General features: G+C 41.1%; 1 protein-coding gene across 2 annotated transcripts; it reads left to right on the top strand.

Annotated features, from left to right (window-relative positions):
• The first annotated feature begins 4,233 nt into the window (after positions 1 to 4,233).
• tsku (tsukushi small leucine rich proteoglycan homolog (Xenopus laevis)) lies at positions 4,234 to 15,883 on the top strand. 2 transcript variants are annotated; one of them, XM_005720675.1, is made up of 3 exons: positions 4,234 to 4,477; positions 11,249 to 11,560; positions 12,784 to 15,883. In XM_005720675.1, the coding sequence occupies exons 1-3, from the start codon at positions 4,463 to 4,465 to the stop codon at positions 13,522 to 13,524; spliced, it is 1,068 nt and encodes a 355-aa protein (XP_005720732.1). In that variant the 5' UTR covers positions 4,234 to 4,462; the 3' UTR covers positions 13,525 to 15,883. The 2 variants fall into 2 exon arrangements, with proteins under 2 accessions (XP_005720732.1, XP_005720733.1); XM_005720676.1 differs by lacking the exon at positions 4,234 to 4,477 and adding an exon at positions 10,485 to 10,535.
• Positions 15,884 to 20,376: the final 4,493 nt, after the last annotated feature.

Below are 20,376 nucleotides of genomic sequence, written 5' to 3'. Positions count from 1 at the left end.
TATATATATATATATATATATACATATATATATATGAATTGTGCACACACACACATAGAGCTGCAAAGTTGAGTCCACCTTTGTTGACCCATATCCCACATAAGCTGGAGAGCCTCTTAAACGTAACACCTTGACAACGCTGTCCTCCATCCAGGAATAGAGAGTAGAAATGATGACACAGCGCAAAGTCCGTCCAATGAACAGCGAGCACAGGTCTGCTTCTGAGTGCAGCTCTGTGGGGACACAGTGAAGCATCTGCAAGACAATAAACTGACAACCAAGTCAAAATACATAAATACACACGTAAATAAATATCAGCACAGTCAGGCGATACGTTTCCTCACGAAAGATTCTCACAATATGCGGTCTGTGCAGAGAAAAACGGAAATGCAGTGTGGGCACGAAGGAGAAGGATGAATAAACATGCCTTTGGACCGATAAAATAGAATAAGGAGGAGACAAGTAATGGAGACACCAGGGAGGAGAGTATTTTCAAAGGCCTTGGACTTTTTGCGTCGTCCAAGGCACAGAAACTCCCACTAACAAGCCAAACACTGCCTTGAATGCTGCTTATGCTAAAGAAGTTGTTCTGAGTTTTAGGAGCTCTGTTCTGTCATGCCAAAGTCTTCATTTAGCAAGGTAAAGTACAATTCTCTTTTTAAGGGAGCCAAGTTATATTTAAGTGACGGGGTCAGCAAAACTGCAGCTGTTATTTTCTGTGATTAAAGTGAGAAAAAAATGAATAAATAAAATAATAATAAAAAAGTAATAATATTTTTTTTAAACTTAAGCGCATAGTGTTTTTTTTTAAATGAGCTCTGGTGTCATCTAGTGGACAAGTCCTCCGCTGCTTTTTCATATTTCCCCCCATTGACGTCAAAAGACTTTCTGGCTAATATAACCTACGGTAATATAATTAACCCGCTCAGTAAAGAAAATTATTGTTTCCCTCACAGTTAAACCCGTCTTAAAGGGAAAACCACGGACATTTGAAACACGGGCTGGTTTATAACACTTAACACTAAAAGGCAAAATCAAGCTCGAGCATTGCACTTCCTCTGCACATGCTCAGTTAGGCGCATATGCAGTACAAATTTATTAAACCACCTATTCAAAAATAAATAAATAAATAAAATAAAAATCAGGAAAACTTAAATATTTTAGTTCTTGATGATGATGATGATGATTACTTTAGCCAAAGCACAACATTCAACCACTTAAACTACTGTCTTTGTTCACGAATTCAAGTAAATATGTATTATAAGTAATATAAAAATAATACTAATGTGGCTTACTATTTTTTCTTTTCCCTTTTTTTGTAACTCAGTGAATTTGACAATAAGTATATGATTTCAATCAAAGAGCTTGTGTATACTGGTGAATTAAATATTAACCAAACCTCACACTCAGTGGTGCTCTGATGAATTTATTAAGCACTTTAAAGCTGTCAGAATAACTTAACAGTAAATGGATTTTAAAAAATCTCTTTTCTTTACTTTATTTAAAAATGTGTCATATGTAACTTTTTTCTCAGATGTCTTTACTGGACACTGCTAAAATTGGATTGATTTGAACTTCTAACAGGTATAACTGGAATAGACTAACAGAAGAAATGAGCAAGATCTCTAACTTTTGGTAATGCCTTGTTACAACTGCCTCTGAGTCCTTGTACTTTTATTACTATTTTTCGAAAAACCTAAATGGTTGGCCTTTGCAGCACGTTGCTCTGAATAAACCTAACTGGGCGTTTGTTCTTTTCAAACATCTGAGCAGCGATGTTGGTTTTACCCTTCTGGTTTATTCCTCTGCAAACATTATTCAGGAGGTTTAATCTCCACCTGCTTAATCATTTGCCTACCCCATAATCTATTATTTGAATTTTGCCACATGACTAAAGGTTTTTCTTGTTATCTTAAAAAAAAAAAAATCCCAATAGCATGAATGATTAGTAATGTTTTTCAGTTTCAGATACTGTAACACGCCCCTGAACACTGGGATTGTAACCAAGGAGGATTTTACAGCCTGTACTGTTTCCACAGTTGACACTGACATTGAAATAACAGAACGACCCAGCGATCACAAACTTGTTGTTAGGTTCACTCTGGCTGTTATGACTGTTGTAGAATGGACAGATTATGAAACAATGCTCCCTGAGCACAAAAGGCACCCACTCATATTACCCAAACACCTGAACTCGCAGTGGGAGCAAACCACACAGAAGTGATTTCTATTTCCTTTGTGTCTCCAATGATGTGTCCTGCAGACACTTAGTGTGATTTTGTATCACTTTGTGTGTCCTTGTTTGAAATCTCTTTGCAGTGACTGTGTGGCTCGGCTTTGGCTATATTGCACTTTTGCTTGTGTTTATCTCACATTCATGTTCCATTTCGGTCTCTTTGAACTATTCTGTGTATCTTTGGGGTCGTTTTGTCTCTTATTGCAGATGTTTTTGTCTCAGTTTGGTACATGTTGCATCTCTTCATTGGTCGGTGTATGTTTCATTTTCATTTCAAGCAGTACTCAAGGCCTCCCTCGACCAACTGGGCCTAGGGGGCTGTGTTCAGCAGGCTTCTAATCCTTTGGTGGCATTTTTAATAAGCAGTATGCCATGGCAGGAGAAAAACAAGAAGAAAGAGAGCTGGTTTACTGGTTTGATTTCATTAGACTAGGATTAGTGTTAGGGTCTTGAGCAAGTTCTGATCTTTTGACAAACCTGAAGACCCTTTTGTTGCCCAAAAAAGATGCAAGAGGTCTATGTGTGACAGTGTTTGCACAAAACACGCAAACAATATGACCAGCTTTCCTGCAGAACTTACTGTACAGCCTTTTTGTTTGCGGGGAAAAAACAATAGTTACAGTTCCTCAATGCTGGCCTCAGTTTGTGTGCACCCCTGGGAGTGCTGGTGCATGTGTGTGTGCGGGTAACTGTATGGGTGTGTGCCATGGTGCTGTAATGCTCTCACGAGGAAAACAATGGACCTTAAGGGTGCAGATGGAGAGAGCCGGGGGCCCTTCAGCATTGTTTGCATACCAACAGATGTTCATTATCACACTTGACCTCTGTGTTGTTGCTCCTGCATTATGAGAGAAGTGTTCCATGTCAGGATAACACAAAATCTCCACAGATTTGGCCTGTGTAGGATGGTTGACTTAGTTATTTATGGTAAATGGCCTGCATTTGTATAGCGCTTTTCTAGTCCCTAAGGACCCCAAAGCGCTTCACACTACATTCAGTCATTCACCCATTCACACACACATTCACACACTGGTGATGGCAGCTACATTGTAGCCACAGCTGCCCTGGGGCGCACTGACAGAGGCGAGGCTGCCGGACACTGGCGCCACCGGGCCCTCTGACCACCACCAGTAGGCAACGGGTGAAGTGTCTTGCCCAAGGATATTTGGCATGCAGCCAGGAGGCATTTATTTAGTTGTCATGCTTGTATTTGGACGATGAGACTTCCCCTGTCACATTGGAAGTAAATATCTATTAAATATGTTCAAATTAAACAGATAACCGTTTCTGTAGGCATTGTCTTATACGCCTCAAACTTATTTGCCTGCACACCAGGCAAAAAAAAGCGCGACAGGAAAGGTCTGGGTTTCTGTTCACACGAACAATTATTCTTTATTTATTTATTTTTTATCAGTTTCATCAAGACGTGTGGCTGAAGCCAAATGAAACAAACCGCCTTGTTGCGCAACCATGCTTTCAGCGTTTCTTTCCGCGCGTGTTAGTTTTTCTCCACTGCTACTAGAGGGCGCACAGAGCTCGGCATCGAGAAAGCGGAAACTCGTACAAGCGATCCTTTCAAAATAAAAACGTGAGCTTTTTTTTTTTAAAATTTCTTTCAGAGCGAGCCTGGGTGAGACCTCTGAAACAGTTTCAGTGTGTAAATTCTCCCCGTTTCTAATACGAAATGGGTAAATAGATTTATTAAGATGATTATGATATGTTGCTGTATAGAGATTAGCTAGCTAAGGGCACATCTTAACCTGTACAGGAACCATGGCTACAGGAGCCGAGATAACCTAGCTGACTATCCGCTATTAAAAAATTGCTAATAAAAACTAATAATAGAAAGCCACCCTGAAGGCCCGTGCTTCTAATATAGTCGATAAAATGTAATAAATTCTTCTGTAAACTCTATTTGAAACATTTTGTTTTGGCGGTAACAAACAGGAAGAGTGCTGTTTTTTTCTAGCTAGCTTTTTTTTTTTTTAAGTGGGCGCTAAAGCGGAATGGAGGAGGACTTTATGGGATGGGAACAGACGAGTGTGTCCCGGTGTTTCCAGCTCCTGATAGTTTACTGCGGCGGAGCAGAGCATACTGTCAGAGGGGTTTTGCAGAGCTCATGACGACTACCAGACAGACGAGCCAGCGGGACACGAGAGAGCGGCGGGGGGCTGGAAAATGGGAGCGGTGAAGTGAAAAAAAGCAGCCGAAAAGCGGACTGCCTGGATGGAAGGCACCAAAGTAAGTTCCTGGAAACACAGAGTAATGAGAAAAGTAACAATGTCGCGTTTTCCCCCTCTTCTTTTTTACCCTCTCCCTTCTTCGTCTGCTTATTTTTTGTCTTCCAAGCTGTTAAATGTTGTCGGACAGAGAGCCTTGAGCAGAGGAGGGTGAGACATCTGGCCAGCTCAGATTTCACGTTTGCCTCTGTTTAAGAAACCGCCCCTGGTGTCCCGACTGACCCGACCGGGCTCTTGCGTGTCGTTAGCTCATGCTGTCCGGACACAGAGGGAGAAATAAACTTTATGGTGCTTGTCTGCTGTGAACGATGCGCGCTGAGGTGACACGCAGAGCTGCAGTGACAGCTGAGAGGGGCGGGGTTGGCAATAAAAGTATGTAAACTGTTCTTGGAAATGAGCATGTGAGGTTTTTAAAAAAAAAAAAAGTTATTCTAGTGTATTTAAGCAAAAGACCCCCCCAACCCACCCCACCCCCAGCTCTGCCACGTACAGCTGCAGGAAATTTGATCTGCAGACAGAGGTGTCCGTGCAGTGCGTGGGTACCCGCCTCCCCTCTCGCAGGGCATGGCACGACGGTTTAAGTTGTGGCAATGCTGACAGAGCTGCGGCACTTTTTGCGAGCGTTTGGTCGGCTTTTTACGATGAAAAAGAGGAAGAGAAACTCTGACACTGACACAAAGCCATAAATGAGAGAGAAGAGGATATATAGATGAAAATAGAAGCAAATAAAAGCTCTGCACTCACATTTTCTTCACATTTACTGATGCAGTCCAAATCCCCTCCTTTGAGCTTGACCAATATTTTTTTTTTGGAGCCGATATTGATTATGTCCCCTCCAACAATACTGTCATTGTTAAATCGGTGAGTATTCTTTATTTTTATTTTTTTTCTATATATACACAAAAAATGAACAAACAGTATATTGAAGTTGCATTAGAAAGGTGGAAATGATTGGGCTAGTGCTGGGGAAATATTGGCCTATTTGACAGATTTCAGCTTCAGGCCAAAACAAGATTAAATCTGGACAGCGTTGGAGAAATTTGGCCTTTCTCGCTCAGGATGGGCAATTCAAGAAACAGCACTGTTTGGCCAACAGTGCACAGTTGTAGCAGAGTTTGGGGATTTTATGCTAGCGCTACCCAGCAGTAAGGTTTGTGCTAGATCGCCTATTTGTTATTATTAGTAGTTTTTTTTTCTCAAAATTCCTTTGCTGTAATTGTGTTTGGCTTTGCCTGTTTTTCCTCTTTGTGTTTTCATCTTCTTCTTTTCGTTATGGCTCATCTGCCTCCATCTCACCCTGTCCTTAGCATCCTCTTCTGGCACACCAACCCTTTGCATGTCCTCCTGCATGGTTGTACTATTTGTATAGCAGCAACAAATCCACAAGCAGTATCAAAGACGTAGCCTTTTAGGTTTGTGAAATTCCATACTGACGTTATTGTCCTAGGTTTTTTTTTCCATTTTTTTTCTTAATTTCTTTATTCATTATTGCCATCTTCTGGCTGTATAGAAGTGTTATATCTAATCAGGCAGAGGTAATGTGATGCAGTGAATTCAACTTTTTGTAGCATTTTTCTAATCACAGTGATAGCTAAAAGCAGTAAAAGCACTACAAAAAGACCATGTGATGTGGTGACCTGTTGGGGGGGAAAGGGGTAGCAGCTTAAATTACCTTCTCCAAATAGTCAGGATGGTCTAGGAGAGGATACCACCTGGGGAGTGCATGCAGGGGGGAGTACATGCAGGGGAGGAGTTATCTGGTGTTTTTTTTTTTTTCTTTTTTCTTTCCTGTGTTATCAAATATAAAACCGACCTTGTAAGGAGCTGGCAAGATAAAGACTATTTTAGTGTTTAGTACCTGCTTAGTCAAGAGATGTAAACCTATGAAAATTGCAGAATGACACTACTTCTAAACTACCCAGAGTTAATCTTTCCTGGTTGAATGGGCTGATACTAACTGACTGATGTCTCAGGCAGCTAGTTTTGGCTACAGTACTAGATTACTATTACTGCTGCATGGCTATGTAAGCAGCATTTTCATGCTGTACCTGCTGATGATTATTCTACCAGCCTTGTAAACTTTTTGGTAATTTCTACTAATATATATGTGTATAAAATGATCACATACTACAATTACCTGTGTAAAGAGGCCATCCAGATAAACATCCAGCGAGTTATTTTTATTCTGAAGTACTGTCCTGCTAGCTTTTCAGAGTGCATTGGGATGAATGTGATTAGTCTCTTTACCTCAGATTTTATTTATTCGCCAGAACTGCTGGCGTTTCATTGGCACCTAATTGTTTTAAAACACTTAAGCAGTGCTGGTTTAATTCAAACTTCTCGTCTCCACCTCATTGTCATGCATTAATTTGGCTTAAAAGGATTAGTGCAGCATCCATCTTCTAATTACACACTTTTTAGTCTTCAGCTTGAAGATTAAATTGGGACAGAGAAGTCTCAGTGACATAACGAATACATCAGAGCACCGGAGGATGCTAAACGCATTGGGGGCTCAAAGAGGTCTGACTCAGATGGAAATGAATACATTTTAAATGGGAGGACTAAATAGAGAGATAGTTAGATAAGTAACGCTTTAAAATGTGCCTGCAGTATATTTGTATTCTACAAATTTGGTTACATTTAGATAAAGAAGACACAGTAGAAAATCTTTTATTTGAACTTACACAAGGATTTTGCTTGCAGGCAAATAAAAGCGATGCTTTTCGATTGACTTTTGACACATTTATCTGATAAGTCTGATCACACTACAGCAAATTGAGCAACAGTGTGATAATATTTTGCAAAACTCTTGCAAAGATAAGATTGATCCCATAAAAATAATCACTGTGCATGTGTTCATATATAACTAATGGCTGATAAATCCTCAGGGGCCAGCAGAGGTTAATGTGCGGCTTTCACGGGATGAAGAGGTGTGAGAAGACCTCTGAAAGTGAGAACATGTCGGAGGCTGATTTCACAGTCCTTTGCCAATTGCCCTCTCAGGGGGGCTTTTGTAGCTCGTGCCGCTGTTGGATAATTGCAGCAGTTAGAATGTGTCTGATCTGGAGGCGCTGCCTGCAGTGGTTTGCTGTTAGCAGAGATTTATTGGCAAGAAGCTGGGAATCACACCTGGCGCAGAAAGTTCAGCACTAATGCAGAGGGAGCGAACAGTGGAGGAGGGGGAGAAGGGTTGATGAAAGTGGCTGGATAACCACAGAAGTGACAAACTGCTGAAGAGCACTTGGTTTTACAGTTTTCCACATATAGGCTACGTCCACACTAGCCCGGATAGATTTGAAAATGACGTTTTCGTCTGAAAACGCTCCGCATCCACACTAGCGTTTTCAGTCATTTTCACAGAGTTGTGCGTCCACATTGAAATAGCCGAAAACGCTTACTTTCCAGCATTGCGCATGCGTGAAACGCAAGAAGATTCGGCCTGCCTCATTTCTGTCTGCCGTTTATTTACTTTCTGGCTCGTTGAAACGTCGTGGCAAAAGTTTTTTTTAAATGGACTAACAATGAGGTGGAGTTGTTGCTGCGAGTAACACAAAAGTACAAAGTTGCAAAAGAGTGAGAATGAAATTATTTGAAGCATGTACAAACTGATATCAATCTTTAACAGGGCTGTCAAAATTGAGAGCAAACAAAACAACTGCTGTATAATGTTCTCCGCTATCTTTGTTGAATTGGTCACATGACTGCATCACATGACTAAAATTCGTCATCGTTTTCGAAAGTCTCCATTTTCGCTGTCAACACTGCGACGCGAAGCACCGTCTTCAAGTGTATTCGTTTTCGAGAGCGTTTTCAAAACGCAGTCTCAGTGTGGACGGGAGGCCAAAACGGAGAGAAAACGATGAGAAAACGATTTTCAAACGAAAACACATTAGTGTGGACGTAGCCATAGTCTGCCTATTGCATTCCTCTCTGTAGTTCCAGGTTGGGCTGAAGTAAAAGTTCTGTGTCCGTGTGCCTACGTAGAGCCTACATCTAGGGGTGTTCAATGTGCTCCTGTAAACTCATTAAAAAAAACCTGTATAATTGAGCTTATTGGAAAAAAAACATTGAATATCAAAAATACAGTATGAAAAGTACAAACGGTGGCAGCAGTGCTTTCATTGCTTCTAACACTCACTTGAGGACTTTATGTGTTATAACCTCACTGTTTTCCACGCCTGGCTGGTGAACCAGCAACAGCACAAGCACGAGTAGCCCACAGACCGGTTGTACCACATACTTTGGTCACTGCCTCCATCTGACAACAGACCAAGGTCATTTTAGTTTATGGATGTGAAAAACATTTTAGGTAACTAAAATAAATATAAAAGACCTTTTGAAAAAAATGTAAATAAACTGAAAGGATTCTGTGAACTACAAAAATTTGGAAGAAATATCCTTAAATTTGATCAAAACTTGACTTATGAGACATTCATGGACTTGCTTTTTGAGACTTTAGATGTCTACAAGACTGAGAGTCAACTGCTTTCATTGTTTGTTTGTTTTTGTAATACCTGTGCTGAAATCTTGCCTCTGACATATGTCCGCCACACAATCATAAATAATAAAAACTAAATCCAAGTCTGAAACTAATAGAAACTAGCTCTCTATGGTCTGTTAACCAGTGTTAATGAATTTTGATTCGGTTTTAGTCCTAGTCTTATTTTCCTTGATATTAAATGTGAATTTTGTCCTTATGCCTGCGCTTCTCTTCCGCCCACACATGGGTGGAGCCAGCTGTACCATTTCCCATTTAAAAAAAGAAAATAAATAATATTCTGATTGGATTTTGTATCTCCAAAATATTTTCATCTAGTTTTTATTTGATGGCAAAAGTGTCGTACATTTCATCAAAGTGTTTTCATTTTTTTCTTGAGTTCATCTGGGGGAAAAAAGCCATTGATAAAAAACAATGATAGAAATTGTTTGTCGTGAAGGTAAACAGTGTTGCTAATGCACTTCAACTGGAAAATCAGTAGACCTAAGCCATTCTTTATGACAATCAGTTTTCATACATAAGATTTTAAATGTAGACTCAGAGAGATCTTTCTTGAATGAATTCATTAGCAGCTGTGGCTTAGGAGGTAAATTGTCTACCAATTGGAAAGTTGGATGAACAAATTTGTGGCTACTTGCGTCTGCATGTTGAACTGTTGGGCAAAATACTGAACTCCCAAGTTGCTCCTGATGCATCTATGTGAGTGTGTGTGATTGGGTGAATGAGCCTTTTAGTTTAAAAAAAAAAAAGTTGCATGTGAACTGTGCTGCTTGTAAAGAACTCAGCGTTCCAGCATGCCCCTTCATGTCTGGTCAAAACGTGCAGCTCGGGGGACGTGCACAGTCCGCACTTGGAACGCACAGTCACGGCTTTCTATCGCTTTTACAGATTAACCAATAGCAGTGTGTACAGGGGTCAAAACAGCCAAACACTGCACAGAGGTGAGCGGCTTTGGCTGAGCAGACTTTGAGCCCGTTGTAATCGGCACGCATATGTTAAACAGCAAGTAATGTGTAACTACGCTCCTCACGCTCATACATAATGTAAGGGAAATAAATTTTAACTCTTTCTAGGTGTTACTGAAAATGCATTTTGCATTTATTGGAAAGCCTTAAAATTAAGAGCATTCATACTGAATTTTGTGCTCTTGGTAATGTCCAATAAAAAAGTGGAACTTCCAAGAGTTTTTTTTTTTTTTTTTTTTAAATTTGTAACAACATGACAGTTATTCTAGTTTACTTATTTAAAAACAGGAGGGCAAGGGTGTCATTTTCTCATAGCTATACTGGTGCAAAGCTGCAGGTTTTATCTTTTAACACATACTCTTCTGTGTAACGCATGCAACAACTTCACCATGACTTTTCACTTCTAACTATTACACAACTCTTAACCTCTGTCCATTTTCTGTGTGTGTGTGTGTGTGTGTGTGTGTGTGTGTGTGTGTGTGTGTGTGTGTGTGAGTGAGTGTACTTGTTGCCTTAGTTGAACTGCGTGACTAGACACTGTTAAGCTCCCGTTCATTCCGATACACACAGAGGGAGCACACAAGAGCTGAATATAGGTATGACTGGCTATTCTCTGGTTTGGTCTTGGTTCAGTTTTGCAGTATTTTTATTGGATGATTATATATTTATTCTGCAATTTATTCTCTTTTTAAAGCTTTCTAAAATTGTGGAACAATTTTTAAATTTCAGTCATTTCATTTATAAAGTTTCTTTCTGTATTTGCTGTGCTTTACAGTGCAGTCACATAGAAATAGCATTTCAGAAGGAGAAATTGTTTCTGACTGTGTCTTCTTAATACACCGAGGCTCAGAGGATGTGGGCACATCTCTCTTATTTTTTTCTCTCCCTAATTTCAAAATGGATCAAAGATTTACGATACACTCAGTTTTATAACTATGCGTATGCATTCTAGTGAGTTGACTAAGAAAGTGCAAATGAACTCATTGATCAAAGAAATTAGGTCACACCCATTGGGAAGCCAAAAGAGAGAGGGAGAGAGACAGAGAAGGGGGAAATTGGGGCTACTCAAGTTGCACAAATAAAAGCGTGAAGTCTTTTTCTCAGAGCTATACAAAAGCCTTCACAGCTCCTCAAATTTCTAAAATCCAGGTACTCTGTTCGGTAGTTCATGCAAGGTTGGATTTGATGGTGAGTGAGAGGTGCAGTTTCTCCAGATGGCAACTGTGCCCAGGAACCGTTTTTAACCTGGCAGGCAGGAGTGTTGTTAAGAGGGCTGTTAATGTAAATAGTGAATTTGTTCTCTCTCCAGAGAATAATGGCTCTCTTGCTGTGGCTCGGTCTCTCGCTGCTGGCGGACGCCCAGTCCAGCGGCGTTAAGAACTGCCATCCTGGTTGCCATTGTGAAGTGGAAAGCTTTGGTCTCTTCGACAGCTTCAGCTTGACCAAAGTGGATTGCCGAGGGCTGGGACCCAGCGCCTCCATGCCCATACCAATCCCGCTGGACACTGCTCACTTGGACCTGTCCTCCAATGAAATGGGCCCACTCAGTGACACTATGTTGGCTGGTCCAGGCTACACCACCCTCATCAGTTTGGACCTCAGCAGCAACCACATTACAAAGGTAAGTAGTTTAAAGAACTCCTATATATGTCCTTGACCCACTAAAGACTAAACTTTTACTGGTGGTTTTTCAGGCATTTGGGTTCTTTTTACTGTTTTTTAAAAAATTTTTTTTAATTGTTTTGTTTTTGTCATTTGCTGTGTTGCTTTCTGTGTTATTTGCCCAGATTTTGATGTGGCATCTTGCCTGGGATTACCGTAATGACCCTTATATCACTGAAAAGCACAGAGTTGCTGCTTTCAGGAGCCATTGGAAGTTTTGTTATTGCGCCAGTAGTTCAAGAGTTACAATAGTTTGACCTAAAAGTTTAACCTAAACCCATCGAGCACGCCAACGCTCCAATTGGGAGGATTATAGTACTAGTGTAATAATCTTCTGGTACAGTGCTGTAAAAAAAGTATTTTCCTCATTTCTGATTTCTTATTTTTTCTTTCAGATCATCAAACACATTTTTAATATTAGTAAAATATAACCAGGGTAAATACAAAATGAAGTTTTTAAATGAATGTTTCTTATGGGGAAAAAAGCTGTCCAAACCTACTGTACCTGGCTTTGTGTAACAAGGGATTTGTCCCCTGTTAAATCATGATTTGCCAAAGATTCCAAAGAAGGAGACTGTCCGGCTATCAGTTCAAGCCTTGAAGTTCAAACACACTTGTGTTTTGCAGCAGGGCAATAATCTGAAACACACCAGCAAGTCAGCCTCTAAATGGCTAAGAAAAAACCCAAAATGAAGGTTTTTGGCCTAGTCAAAGTCAAATTTTTTATGCCTGTTTTTTAAACAAAGATTTATAACTTGGGCTGAATCTGCAGTGTTTTGTAAATTCTACCAGCTTATTCTCACTTAGATTCAGACATACGCAGCTCAGACCTGCTCCCTACTGCCAGCTAGTTTGGAGTGTTATCTCAAGTTTTTAAGGACACAAAATTGATGGAGCCTGATACACAGAGCGGAGTGTTGAGAGAGATAGACGAAGCCAGTTAAAACCTTTTTCACAGTTCACTGGACCGCTAATGGAGCACAATGGACATGCAGCTCTGTAGCTAACACCTCTTCTAGCGTCAGAGATAACAGCTCAAGTATTTGCCCTTTCTGGTCCCATTATGGTGCAGGCTCCACCAGTCTCACAAAATAAATGAAAATATTTACTTGCAGCTTACTGCTCAGTGTTTATTCCTTCTTTTTATCTTTGTTAACTTGTTTCCTTCCTTCATACTTCCAGATAAGCCCCAGTGCACTGTCCAAGCTGCGTTATCTGGAGTCTTTGGATCTGAGCCACAACAGCTTGGAGAGCCTCTCGCCGAGCTGTTTCTCTGGGCTCCCCCTGGTTGAAGTTGACCTCAGCCACAACAGCTTCTGGGAGTTTGACTTGGAGGTGTTTGCTTCCAAGGTTCACGGTGAACCTGTTAGTGTGGATCTGTCTCAAAACAAGCTTGTTTCAGTCTCTGCTGCTTTGTACGGCCGAGTTTTACACATCCAGAGCTTAACTCTGTCGTCAAACCAGCTGTCGAGCGTGCCGAGCCTGGCGGGACTTCTTCTGAGGTATCTCAATCTGGATGGAAACCCCATCAGACAAATCACAGAGGGAGCCTTTGCTCAGCTGAAAGATCTGGTTTATTTATCTCTGAGTGGCCTCCCCGAACTCGAACACATCAGGCCAATGGGCTTCAAAGGTCTCCAGAGCCTGCAAGTTCTGGATCTCTCAAACAACCCGAAGCTCAAGAGCCTGAGCCCCACAGTGTTTAGTGGGCTAGACTCTCTGCAGGAGCTGAATTTGACCGGTTCTGGCGTAGCATCCTTGCCAGCTAACATGCTGACCCATCTGCCCAGCATTAAGAGTATCACACTGGGACGAAACAACCATTGCTGGAGGACCCAGAAACAGGGACTGTTCCACCGGCAGATGGGCCAGGTCCAGCATAACGAGGTGCTGACCTGTAACACAGACGGCATTGTGCTGTGAGGGAATGGACTGCTTCTTGGAGCCTTGATACCAGAGCTGTGCCTTTATTTGCTTAGAGATGAAAACACTTTTATTTGTGTGTGTGTGTGTGTTGCTCTTATTAAGTCACAGGGATATTTTGGAGTGTCTTTTAAAGATCTGAGGTAGCCTTCATGAAGTATCATACATGCTGTATCTTTTTAAAACGCAGTCTCTTTTTATGTAGCACATTTTCTTTAAAATGCAGTGTTGTCTAAACTGGTAGAGAACCTGTCATGAAGTCACAACTTAAGCAATGTTTATACATTACTTAAAGTACTGGAGTGTACTTCATGTACACTCAAGGGATTTTACACCACACCACTGCATTTCTTTGTAAATATGCTGGTGTAGTTTGAGTGGTATGCAAATGTCCACTCATATATTGCTTCCCATTAGCTTTTAATGGATATCCTAACTTAATAATGACCAAATGAACAAAAAAAGCCAAAAAATATAAGCACCATACTTTGCTGAAGTGACATAACTGCAGGTATGAAAAAAGACAGTCCATAATGAATGTGCCATCTGCATTGATTGTGGCACTAGTACACCTCTTCATGGACAGGAACACTGTGGGAAGGCAGCCCACTCTTCAGTCAGTGCAGCCCAGAGTTGCTGCTGAATCTGTGGAGAGGAACTCCACAGGTTTCATGTGGTTGAGATCAGGGCTCATTGCTCATTGGCATCTTGTCTGGCGGTCCGCCCTGCCTCTGTCATTCTAATGGGACGATCATGGTCAGGTTGCCCCAGATGGGATTTTTTCCAAACCTATGATGGCTTTTTCATAGGGTTGGGTGTGTTTGATAGAGGAGTGGCCATCTGGGGTACTTTGGGTAAAGGCATTGTGACACTCTTTGCTAAAATAAAATGTTGGGAATTATCAAAAAAGCAACCCCACAATAGAGAAAAACTCTTCCCAAATTGGGCCAAAAGTAGAGTGGTGTGTTATTAAATCCCTTGAGTGTACTTCAAAGCGGACCACATTACGATTTAATTGCACTTATTAGATTTGCGGTATTGTTTTATAATAATGCACTTAAACCTTTGGAAAATATCATTCCTTCAAAGTGTTGCTGAGAACGACAGCACTGAGGGACTTTTGTTGACCGGTGACCACTAAGATTTTTCATGTGATATTGAATGTGACGCTTGACAGAAAAGGTTAGGGGAGGGTTTTCTTTAGAAGACTGATACCACTCTTATGTTTTTAGAATGAAGTTTATCTTTGCTCAAAGACTGGACGCAGAGAAAGCAGACTAGCTCTGTTGGAAGAACCAGCTTTCCACCGACAAGCCACCGGTGCCTGATCCGAAAACTGGTTCCACGCACTCCCACCGAAATGAGACTGATACCAAGAAAAACTGCTTTTCTTACCGCTGTTGATGACATCAGATGCTACAAATTCTTAGATGATTCACAGATTCTGTCAGTATCCCACAGATTATTGCTCAACTTTTCCTGCGTAGCACTCCAGCGCTCAAACCTATTTAATCGTCAGCCGGTGATTAAGAATCACAAGCACCATCATTGCAGCACTTGAAGTAAGGTTTATTTAACATGTCCTTGCCTGCTTTGCTTATTCCATGGAAACACAGTCCACCTACAAGAGATACAACCCGTTCATTTGCTGGATTTTCTCACTTTTTTGTACAGAACCAGGCTGTCTTCGTATAACCCTGTATTCAGTCTTAATGTTAAGCTACGGCAACAGTGGCTGCTGGTTAACGCAAGTATTTCACACAAAAACAACTCCCCCAAAAAACATTGAACTCTAGAATCCAGGGAGCAGATTCCTTTAAGTGCGTGGGAAACAAAGTCAAGTCTTGCTACACATGCTGAGGGTAAAATTCTTTTCCTTGTTACACCCACAAAATGACCATTTCATTACTGGATTTTTTTGTTTGCTTGTTTGTTTGCTTGTTTTTTGTGCCCATTGAGCCCGAGCTGAACTGTTCCTCTCCACAGCTACACTACAAAACAGGACCGTGCAGACCTGGAGTCGCTGTTACTCCCGGTCACATTGTCCCCCATCTGAGCGGGATGGTTTTCATAGCAGATTGGCTCATATCCAGTATTATTATCACTTGTTATCACATACTTGGTGATGAAACGATGCCAGTATGTGTTAATGTTTAAACATCGAGCAGTGCTGTGCTTACCTTGGCATTCCTGTGGCATTCAGTGCAGCCTCAAGACTGCACATTAGGGTTTTATTGATGTCTGCAATCTGTAAAGGCGCGATATTTGAAAGCATATCCAATCTTTTCAGTTTAAGTGGAGGAGACTTTATATTTGTATGTATGTAACTATGCTGTATATAACTTTATATAAAATGTGACTATTCTTACATCCTTTGACTGCTTTAATTCTTTGTGACGTAAGAATGGGAACAATTATTCTGTGTACCGGCCGAGGAAATGAAACGCATTCAAAACTGAATCGCATGCGAGGAAATATTGTGTCAGTGTCTGTGTCAGTGTCTGTGACAGTGTCTGTGACACTAACATTTTGCTCCAGTTTTTCATAGAAAGTGTGTGCAATATGTGCCTGACTCACAGCAAAGGGTGTGTCTCTGCAGGACACGAGGAAAAGCTTAGATCTCTGCGGTTTGTGTCGCTTTCACAACTCAGAAACTTTATTTACACGCATGCACAGACCCATACGGGCACGCTTGTGCTCCTGAATAGCTTTTTAAAAAGAAAAAATTGGGACACGCACAAAGGTTTGTCAGGCTTATATGCCACAGTGCGCTGGTAACCTGCCAAGGAGGTGACAGCGAAGGAGCCGAGCTGAGAAAGGAGAAAAGGGGGAAAGAGAAGTGGGTGTCCGACACGGCAGCTTGCAGATTTTCTGTGTGTCTGTGTGTGTGTTTGGCAACAAGTGGTATCCAAGATGGAAAAACGTCACACTGTGCCCTGTGTTCTGTGACACTTTGTTCAAACTACAAGAAAAAAACAAAAACAAAGGGGGAAGAAAAGTGACTAATTAACGGATTTTCAGAGATTGCATCAGAGGCCGACCACATGTGTTACAACTTGAAAAATGAGCTGGAGAATACAGAGGGTTTATGGGTAAGTTTGCTTATGTCATGCAGTTCTAACTTGTGAGTGGGACCCTCAGTGGATTGATCCCACAGCACGAAACTTTTCCAGATGTTTTTTTTCTTCTTTTTTTCCCCCTGTCTTGTGTGATGCAGTGTTGTGTTTATACCTAAGGAAGCAATTCAAAAAAAAAGAAAAAGAAAGCAATCCCAGCTGTATTCAGTAGTGGCACAATAGCTTAAACACTTTCAAAAAATCCCTCTGGTTCTATAATCATAACACTTATTTTAAGCATATAATCCAGTGTCCAGAAATGTTTGTGTGAAGTGTAATAACATGTTTAAGAGTGAAAATATGAATAAGACCTTGAGCAGAAAGCTATCCAGGATGGAGACCATGTGTCCGTTTACACATTCCACCGTCGCCTAACAATGTTCCTCTGTGTCTTCAGGGGCATGCACAGATGTGTTGAAAAGGAGCAGAAATGAGCTGTCATGACATCTGTAAGATGCATCACAGTCTAGTACATCCTTGTCTCAGAAGGAAATGCACAGTGGAACATATGCTGCTTATTAATGCAAATAATCAGCCAGTGACACGACAGAAACTCGGCGCATGAAGTTCACGAAGTTTACACGGTGTTATCAAAACTGGACAGTAAAGGAATAGAAAAATGTTGGCCAGCCTGATGAGTCTGCAATTTCTGCTGCGACGTTCAAACAGCATGAAAGCCTGGATCCATCCTGCCTTGTATCAGCAGTTCAGACTGCTAGTGGTGGTTTTTGGACCCTTTGGTACCAACTGGGCAATGTGTAAAAGTCACAGCCAGACAGTATTGATGTTGACCATGTCCATCCCTTTATGACCACAGTGTACTCATTGTCTGATGGCTGCTTCCAACAGGGAAACACGCCATGTCACAAAGCTCACATCATATCAAACATGACAGTGACGTCACTAGTGAAATGTCCTCCACAGTCACCAGATCTCAGTCCAATAGAGCTCCTTTAGGATGTGGCATAGGGTAAATTCACATCGTGGATATGCAGCTCAGAAATCTGCAGCAACTGTGTGACGCTGTGTCAGTATGGACCAAAATGCAGGAATGTTTCCAGCACCATGTCGAATCTATGCTACAAAGAAATCAAGACGGCTCTCAACGCAAAAGATTCTCACAGATCGAAAAGCAACCAAGATCTTTCAGTTTGACGTTAAAAAAAATAAACTGGAGGTCGGTGACATTTATGGGTACAAAGAAAGTTAAGTTCCCATGAAGGTAAAAAACAAACAAAAGGAAAAACAAAACAAAAAAACCCACAGACCTATCTAAACATGTTTTATCTCATCTAATCTGTAGTCTGAAGTCACGTCATCAAGAAAAACAACCCTCCCCTCAGCTGATTTATCTCACGTTCTGCCTCTCAGATTCGACACAGCCACTTCTACCACTTTTCATTCTCTTTGTTCCTCATTGTAAAGCTCATAAGTTGTAAAGCAATGGCTTTAAGCAGGATAATTAATATTTATTTGACTTTAGGCACAGTGGCGCAGGACACGTGAGTGAAGAATTCAAAAGGAAGTGACTTGTTTCTCTGCAGTGGTCTGGCTGTGAGATGTAATTACTTCAAAGCAGAGGGAAGCTTTGAACTGTGAATAATTAATTCAGGCAAGCAGAACCAGGGTGTTTTTATTAAGTACTCTGTTCTTGCTTGAACAACTATCACACAAATGTAATTTGACCTTCCCGGAGAAATCCTCCAGAGAATCAAGCCATCCAAGCAACTAATCCACTTTTGCTTCATCAATGAGCCCATATTGCTCTGAACGCTGCGAGGTTTTAACTCTTTATTCTCTCTTTTTTCAGTTTTCAACATTTCATGTCACAGCAGTGACATTTGGATGCTTTGAAATGCCCTCAGGCTTGTTGTGCTGCTGTAACAATAGGCACCAAGGTACTGTGTCAGCGAACTGCAGAGGTTTTGTTTTCCAGACAAACAAAAGATCCGCTCAACTTGTCACAGGCCACAAAGAGCTGCTTGTTTTTTGTTCTGAGAACCACTAAAGCTGCTGAAGTCTGTACTGCTCCACGGCATTATTGTGCACAAATGACACAACAAAAATCACGTTTAAACTCTGATTGCCATGTAAAAAGGGGCGATGCTTCAAACAGCGGTCTGCAGCCTACATGTTGATTGGAAGCCTTTTACGCATGAGGTAAAGCTTCCTCTAAATCACTCCTCCGTGAAGCAACAAGGTAGCTGTGGTTTGCTGCTTCAGATCTTCAGATGCTCTTGTGTATTTTTGCTTGTGCTGAACAGATGCCCTGAGTGCCGCTCAGACTGTTAAAAATACTTTCTTTATTTTCACACTCATCAGACACAGTGGGACTCGTCCACATGTCAGCAGTGCATGGAACAGGTCTGGTTTTCAAGTTTCAAGGTTACCAGTCCAGGCCTGAGCCTCCAAACACTCACTGCACCACCTATTCTCTTTCATCTAGCATTCAAACTCACATGTCGATGGATGACTTGGGGTTCAGCCTCTTGCCTGAGAATGCTTTGAAACACAGTCAGGGATTGAAGCGTCAACCTTCCTACCCAGCCCCACTCTACGTCCAGAGCCACAGCTGCACTTTTTCTTTCACTTTCAGTGTACAAATAATTAAAAGCCGTGATTGAATCATTTTAGATTATTCCTGTCTGAAATAAAAGTAGTTTAAAAAAACATGATTATACTTAACTGGTAAATGGCTACATATATAGATTACAAGTACTGGTCTACGGCTTTCTACTCAATTTGAGCACTCAAAAGGCTTTCTACTACAATCACCCAGTCACACACACATATTTCTACAGCACTCTTATCTATGACTAAGCGCTTTTATCTGGCATTCACATGCACTTACTCCAGTGGAAGCATTGGGGGCAATTCAGGGTTTAGTATCTGACCCAAAGATACTTCAACACAGGAGTCGGAGATTGATCGTCCAACCTTAACTACTATATTTACTCATTCATTGCAGTAGCTAAAGTATTTATCTTATCTTATAAATGACCCCAATAGATTGGTCTCGGTTTCAGTTGTGAATGAAGGTTGGCCTTTATTTTGTAAAGAGTTTCAGGTTGTGTTTCGTCCACAGCGTAGGAGCGTTTATGAGAGACGATGGTGATTCTCCACGTTAAGGAAGAACGTGTATTACTCTCTCTGACAACTGAGTGCAATGATTACAAAGAGGCCCACATGCCAAATGAGAGCTGGAAACAAAAACAGCCTGCAAACTATGAATAATGATTCTTTGTAAATGCAACGTTTTCACTTGTGGATTTGACTTTTAAACTCTTTCCTTTTACAGTGAATTTTATTTTGGATTCATTTATTATTGATAATTTGGCTTGGTATCCTGATGGGAGGACAGTGCAGTGTTTCCCACAGTTCCTACATTAAAAGTTGTACACTTTTTAATTGCACTGCTGCTTGCACATTTGCCGAAAACAAATATTTGAAGTAGCCTTTTAACATAATGTAATCTCAGAAGGCTGCTGCCAGCTATATCGCCACACCAGAGAGTTCAGTTTACTGAATTTACGACACTGCTTCAGCTCACATCCGGTCTGACTTATCACTTCTCGATGGTCAGCGTGGAGCAGAGTTGGATTTTCTCCACATTCCAGCATCCAGAGGGTGGAAACTTGCAGACGGTGTGTTTTCAGCGCCGCTGAGCTTTGCAAACATCACGACTTCAGATTGTTTCTTTTCTATTTGTGGAAAAAGGAAGAAAAAGAACAACAAG

The sequence above is a fragment of the Pundamilia nyererei genome, unplaced genomic scaffold (genome assembly GCF_000239375.1).
Source record: "Pundamilia nyererei isolate P.nyererei 1_Seehausen unplaced genomic scaffold, PunNye1.0 scaffold00003, whole genome shotgun sequence".
NCBI lineage: Eukaryota > Metazoa > Chordata > Actinopteri > Cichliformes > Cichlidae > Pundamilia > Pundamilia nyererei.
Note: the sequence above shows the minus strand (reverse complement) of the source record. Positions and strands in the feature narration are given on the sequence as shown.

Excerpts from the sequence above, each read along its gene's own strand:
- tsku (XM_005720675.1), top strand. Across the intron at positions 11,561-12,783 it reads GCAGCAACCACATTACAAAG|ATAAGCCCCAGTGCACTGTC; the intron begins GTAAGTAGTTTA and ends TCATACTTCCAG.